This window comes from Alligator sinensis, unplaced genomic scaffold (genome assembly GCF_000455745.1).
Source record: "Alligator sinensis unplaced genomic scaffold, ASM45574v1 scaffold1156_1, whole genome shotgun sequence".
Taxonomy (NCBI): Eukaryota; Metazoa; Chordata; order Crocodylia; family Alligatoridae; genus Alligator; species Alligator sinensis.
The window spans coordinates 1,303,427-1,310,706 of record NW_005842296.1 but is presented as its reverse complement, the minus strand read 5'-3'; the positions used below and the strand labels follow the sequence as shown (position 1 = coordinate 1,310,706).

Below are 7,280 nucleotides of genomic sequence, written 5' to 3'. Positions count from 1 at the left end.
GCAGCTGTGGTCTGAGATACCAAACAACCTTTTGACTTTCTGCTGCCTTTATAACTCAGGAGAAATGTAACATGATTATTATGTGGATTGTATAATAGAGATTATTTCAGATCTAAATTTCTAGTTTTATTGTGTGCTAGATTGACAGTAGCTTAAAACTGATGGTACAGTTCTAATTGTTTTGAGTATTAGTGTGGGGTTACTTCAGTTCCCAGAAACATTTGCATTTCAAAGCCATTACAGACTTGTCACCCTTGGTAGCAACAAAACTGAGACCTGAACAGTATGGAGTACTGGAGTCCTTGCTCCTAAAGAAGGTCCATCTAGTTTAGGGTTAAGGTATATTTTTGGGGCTAGTGGGGAACAATTGAACCATTTTTGTCAGGCTTAAATCAGTAGTAGTAGAAATATCTTACAAATAGTTATGTTTGCCACATTTAAAATATAGTTCTTTAAGCCATGGTAAAAACAAGGTATGCTTTTTCATTGGTGTGTGGGTGGAGATTTTCTAGGAAGAGACTACAAAATATATTTGCGTGTATGCATTCAGTTTATATATAAACTAACCTACCTGTAACAGCATCTGATTGATTGATTGATTTATTAATGCTAAAATAGAAGCTGGAAAAAGAAGCTAATTTAAATTAGGCTTTATGTTCAACATGTCACTTTAAATTAGCTTTATTTTCCAGCTTCTATTTTAGCATTAAAAGAATCAGGCTTTACACTCAATTTATCGCTTTATCCATTATAAATTCCTTGAGCATATACAATATTTTAGTGTTGGAAAAAATAGATAGCTAAAGTTTAGCTGTTCTGTTAGTTTTCAAACAAAACAGTTTGAAGCGAGAAGTGAAAACATTTTTTTTATGAAAGAAGTGAGAGAGACTTTCAGTCCTGAAATGCTAGCAAATATGTTGGGGTGAAAAGGAAGAGCAAGTAGTTCATGTGGGTTTTTTGGTTAAGGCAGTGACTTCTACACTCCCCGTATACCATGACAAGTCAAAAGACTTCCTAACTTGCTCGTGTCTTAGTTCTTCATCTGTAACATGCTTTCTAACCCTTGCAAAGCTGGGAACTAGCATGTTCCACTAGTGTGGAGCAGAGACGTGCATAATCCCTTTACTTGTATAACACAATACTAGTTCCAATATGTTGTCTGTTGCTCATTATAATACGCATATAGGTATCTGCATATCAGTTAAGGACATGAACCATTTAAGTGCTTACCATCTTTCTGTCCTGCTGTCTAATTTTTCACTTGATAGTACCCCTGTGAACAGTTACAGTTAATCTGCGGTTTATTTAACTGTCAGGGCAGCATGGCACCTTTATAAAATAAGGCATACGCTTTTGTAAGTAGCACAGTACAAACTCAGATGCTGTGAATGGATCTGCAGAGAGCAGGGATTCAAACTGAAAAAGGAGCAATTTAAATACAAAGGATAAGGGTAGGCAGGAGGTGCAGAGTGGGGGCACTCCTGGGAGGCAAAGGTGGTAACAAAGCAGTAAAAATTCGTGGCCAAAGGGGCTAAAAAAGCTAGCCCAGGTAATAAGATAAGATTATCCAGTGCCACTGCCCTGCCTTCTGCCTGATTTCAAACTAGCAGGGTTAGTGATCTCTGGTCTGGTTACTTAACTGTTCTGGAAGCAGGGAAGGGGAATCAGGTGTTCTTAAAAGCCTTGAACCTGACGGGGACCTGGTCAGGGATGCTAATACACAGTGCTGTTCATGCGCACTAGATACTCATTGTTTATGGTGGGTTCCAGTAAGTGCACAGGTTTTTTTAAATCCTGCGGTTATAAACTAATATGGACTACATAGTTATGCACTGGAATGAGGATAAAGTCCACTAGTGTTTTGAGTGTTCAAGTTGCTATGGGGATATCAGCCATTTGCGTCTATAACCAAGCCTGTAAATAAAACTTGTTTTAGATTTTCTTATATGTATAATAAAAGCAAATGTTTGAGATAATTTAACTTTACCTTTGTAATCCACAGATACCACCTTTTCCTGCTAAGGGAAATATGACCTGCTGAGGGAAATATGACTTCTAGGATGGCTGTAAATTGCTGCTGGAGATTCTGGGCAGTTTGTATGCTGACTTTTCCCAGCACTTTTTCTCTCCAGGAGGAACAACCCAGAGTATTACTGGTATCTTTTGATGGATTTCGATGGGATTACATCAATAGAGTGCCAGCTCCCCACTTCCATTATGTCATGAAAAATGGTGTTCATGTGAAACGGGTCACTAATGTGTTCATTACAAAAACCTATCCTAATCATTATACAATGGTGACTGGCCTTTATGCAGAGAGCCATGGCATAGTTGCTAATGAAATGTATGATCCTATCCTGAACAGAACATTCTCTATGAACCACATGGACATTTATCATGCACAGTTCTGGGAAGAGGCCTGTCCAATATGGGTCACAAACCAGATGGAGGGACACAGAAGTGGAGCTGCTATGTGGCCAGGAACGGATGTAAGAATACATGGAGTCCTTCCTACACATTATATGATTTACAATGAGTCTGTTTCATTTGAAGATCGAGTTTCCCATCTTATTGATTGGTTTACATCTGAAAACCCCATCAACTTTGGTCTCTTGTATTGGGAGCAGCCTGACGAAATGGGGCATATATTGGGCCCGGAAAATCCACTTATGCGAGTAGTCATTAACGAGACTGATGCCAAGCTGGGACATCTTGTGTCGGAACTAAAGAAAGCAAAGTTATGGGACACAGTGAATATCATAATCACAAGTGACCATGGAATGGCACAGTCTTCCTCCAAAAGGCTTATAGAGCTTGACCAGTACGTGGATAGAGAGTGGTATACAATGGTTGACCATTCTCCTGTGGTCGCTATTCTGCCAAAAGAAGGTAGGAATCATGTCACTGAGAGATTTCTAAAGAAACTGTAAAATCTGAAACCTGATTCAGTTTTAGGGTGGGTTCCCTTTGTGTTGGCAGTGATACTGAAGCCAATGAGATTTGTGTCATGATAACCAAGGACTACTGTGTGAGTTTGTAGGCCAACACACTTATTTTTGTATTGATACACCTGTCTAGAAACCTAACTCAGTATTTAAAATTGTGTACTGCTCATTTTGACACGGACTGTTCCTTGATTAGTATTTTAATTTCTAGTGTGTTTAAGTGAAATCGATATGCACTCCATAGTTTTGAAGGAGTAAGATTCGACCCAGCATTCAATGGGAAAGTGTTTGCATGCATGGTGTTAATCTTAATGTAACTCAATAGCTAGTGTATGGTGTCCTTCCACAAAAGATGCAGTTCTGTTGCAGCCTCAGCCTAAGAACCTGACTTTTTAGCTTCAGCTCTTGAGGCTAATGCTTTCCCTTTTGGAGGTCTCTGGTTCAGTTTCTGACTTGGTGGCTGTCACTAACCTCTCCTGATTTATCTGGCCTCAAAACTGCTGCAGCTCTACTGTTCCTATGGCGCAGAGGTTGCTAAAATTACACTGCAGATACTTTTGTGATAGAATTTGGGGTTTTTTTTTAAAGGCAGCCCTGGTACGGATAATCTTCCAAACTCATTGCGACTTTAACCCCTGTGGGCCTTCTTTGGATGCCATTCTACTCTTCTAGTCTGATTTCTGAAGTTGTGCCTGCTGCTTATTTCCAGCTGAAGATCAGAATTAGGTGATCACTTTCTAGCAGTGATGACTAGGGTATTACTGTAACACACACAACTTGGGTACATAACAGGCAAGACAAAAATAGCTCCCAATTCTGAAATCAAATACAAGATTGCGCTCTCAAATAGCTGCAACATTCTTTTTATTAACTCAATACTCCATGTTATTTTTCAGGTCCTCATCATGTAAAAAGAAACATTTCAATGTCCGCTTGGGCTTAAAAGAAAGGAACCTCAAGCTTAGAGTAGCTTTAACAAGAGGAGGGTGTTCAAAGTGTAGAAACATGTATTTTAGATTTAAAAATTTCTCTGCAGTATTTGGAGCACTGTGTTCTAATGCATGAAAACAAGCTGAAGCTGATCAGGTCCTTGCCCTGTCCGAGTTTAATGAAATGTGAAAACTGAGCCCGTGTTGAAAGTAACTTAGATTTTGAAGCCTCTTTTAATGTTAATATTCTAATATATTAGTAATTGACAGATTTTTTTAAAATTATTTGTGTCAGTTTTCCTTTTAACAGTTGAGTGCTTTGACAGCTTACCAAACTGCCAGTTGCACTGTTCGTCTCTTAACAGCAGTTTGTCACGTCATTGCTGCATGTACTTTTCTGGCTTCATCCAGAGGTACCTGCTTTATGTATATTTTAGATTGACGGTGCTGATTTTAGCTTTTTTGGTCCTAGTTCTGTAGTTCATCTGTAATAGAAGCCAAGACTTACACAGCTGCAGGTACCTTCTCAATGGATTTAAGACTTTTTTTTTAATTTAATTGATGTTTCTTAAATACTTTCTAGCCATGCATTCATAGCCAGCGGTTTATTCTTAATTTAGATGTGGGATCTTGGTAAGAATTAAAATTTAAATTAAAACATTATGGCACTATTATGCCATATATTTTGTTCAAGCCTGGTACAGAAAATGTTGCTAAGCAGTATTGCCACTTGTTCTGAAAATAAAAATGCAGATTACATCTCTGTTAGGCTAATGTCATTGAGCTCATCAGTTGGAGGCAGAAGGACACAGATGTATGAGCTGCTAGGTATATGATGAAAAACGCAAATATGATCCTTGGGTACAGCAAGAGGGGTATCACAAGGCACTGGTGAGACCACTTCTGGATTACCATGTATAGTTGTGGTTACCCCCATTCAAAAAAAGATAGATTCAGGCTGGAACAGGTGGACACGTGCAGAGAAAGGCCACTAGGATGATCTCGGGAATAGAGAGCCCATCATATGGAAGACAGTGGTTTGCTTAACCTAGCATAATATGGTTGCATTCCCTGAATGTAACACAGTAAAAAGCCTGTGTATGTGTGCGTGCATGATAGTTGAAACTAGTTTCAAGAGGGAGCTTACGTTTATAAGCAGTGACTCAGGACATCCCTTTCAAGTCTGTTTCTGTGGAGTTTATCAAATTTGTGATTGAGTTGTACATTGAATAAATGGGTCTGGTGGTACCCCCTCTATTTAATTTTTTTTTTTTTTTATAAATACATTCCACTATAACGTACATTTTTGCTGGAGATTGCATGTGCCAGCATTTTGAGGTGGCATAGAGAATCCCCCTCTCAGATGCCTGGTGTGTTTGTGTCCTGCCCCTGGGCTGAAGGTTACACCAGTTGATGTATTTGGAGTTAGGAGGACATATTTCCTCTAAATTATACTGTGGGTTTTGTCCCTTCTGTGCAGGATGGCACATAAATTACCTGCCTGAGATCCTTTCAGCATCTCTTGCCTAATAGCTTTTCTGCCATGGCAGAAGCTCTAAGCATTGTTGGCATCTTGGTCTCTATTTTCAATCTTTTCTACGTAGGCAGGACTTGAAATTCTCAAAACTCAAGACTTTTGATGTTGGATATTTGGATACAGTTTAATAGGGGGTACCCCCTCTTGCTTTAAACATTATGAAACTAAGCTAAACCGTTCACAGAATGAGGGGAAAATACGTTTTGGCAGGAGAGCTGCCCCCCTTATCAGGGGTGCCTTCTGTCATTTCTGTGAAAATTCACTGGAAATTGGTCAAATTATAATTTGACACATCAGAACCTTGAGTTCCTCGAGTCTCAGTGGACTCCTAGGTCTGATTATATATATTTTTTTTCTCTCTCACCATGCCTCCTGGACTCGGCTGTCTATTCTTCCTTAGCTCCCTTCTGTTCCCCATCCCATGCTCTTGCACCTCTTCTTTCCAAGCCATTAGTGTCTCCTCTTCATTCCATTGTTTCTACTACAGCAGAAGATAAAAACAGGTAAATGATCAAATCTGTATAAACACTAAACAGAGATAAAGGAAGATATTGTTTATAAGCTCTCCGACACTGAGATTCCCTTTGTGCAGTATGTAATGCTGAGGACTTCCAGCTATGAAGCTGCACTTGTATTCTGATACAAACAATATTTAAAAAACTTGTCAATTATGATCTCAAAGGGAAAATATAGGTACAGGTGCAGAAACATTTTAGTCTAGTTTGAATATTCAGCACTGCTTACGCTTTTAGTTGTTAGACTGCAGTTGAAGTGTGTGCCCCTCCCCTATCTTACATCTCAGTTCACCTTTTTATTATATTTTGTTCCTAAACTCTTAACACAAGGGTCATTTCTTGATTTTATTTTTTAAAGTAATGTCTAGTACCTTAATATCCTAATCTGAACTAATGCTCTGGTAATGTCTTAAGGCCTTAATAAGCAAGGAATATTCAAACATAGGAAATGTTACTAGGATCCTAATTTATATTTAAATATTTTTTTCTGAGAGCCTGTTCTGATCGGTCAGGTATACACATTTAATGCCACAATGGTGCAAAATTACACCCAGCAGCTATTTTTCTTTTTTGAAGTCTGTCTAATATAAAATGGTAAGAGACCAGCCAGTAACATTAACTGGAGGTAGGCACCAAAATGTAAACAGAAATAGAGCAAGATCATGGACATAAACTGGAAAATATGATTATTTTTTTTTAAACAAACGAACAAAAAAGCCCTAGTTGTTCTCCGTCATTGTTACTTGTTTTAGTTTGTAACAAGTTGGCTCATTGTTAGTGCAAGTTAATATTTAGGGGATCCTGGGGTCTGATGGTACCACCTGTAGTTAACATGTAATAGCTCCCAGTTAAGCTTTTTTACAGGACAGTGCCTTCCAAAGGGTAGAGACAGATGGGACGTTTGAAACCCTTTACAATGCAGCTGTGCTGAGAGACACTTAAAAACCCCAGAGTGTTCCACCTGCAGGTAGATTTGTGGCCCCTTGCCACACCTTCTGGTAAAGCACTTCAGAATTGCCACAGCTGTATGTAGCAGGGTGCTCTCAGGCCAGCACTGCCACAAGCTGGCTCTGCTCCCTATCCCAAGGGAGGAGAGGAAAACAGAGCAGATGCTACGCTGTCGTCTCTGCTCGTCTAGGTGCTTGCCCCACTCCCTTTGGGGCAGAGCCAGTGCCAGCGAGTGCTCTCCAGACTGCCCCTGGCCAAACAGGGAAAGCTTGAATTTGAGATTCTTCTCCCCTGCCCCTCTCCTGATTCTGTTGGGACAGGGGTGCTCCAGGAGAGCAGAGACAGATCAAACATGAGAGCGCTCATTGACACAGCGCTGTGGTTTTCCCCCCTCCATGCTCTGCTC

The 7,280-nt window shown here is 39.7% G+C and overlaps 1 protein-coding gene across 1 annotated transcript in view; it reads left to right on the top strand.

Annotated features, from left to right (window-relative positions):
• The first annotated feature begins 2,039 nt into the window (after positions 1-2,039).
• Positions 2,040-7,280, top strand: part of ENPP5 (ectonucleotide pyrophosphatase/phosphodiesterase 5 (putative)) — an 11,205-nt gene continuing 5,964 nt past the window's right edge. Inside the window, exon 1 of the mRNA XM_025209581.1 lies at positions 2,040-2,889. Coding sequence (XP_025065366.1) covers positions 2,049-2,889 — 841 coding nt within the window. The 5' untranslated portion in view covers positions 2,040-2,048. The remainder of the gene's footprint in view (positions 2,890-7,280) is intronic.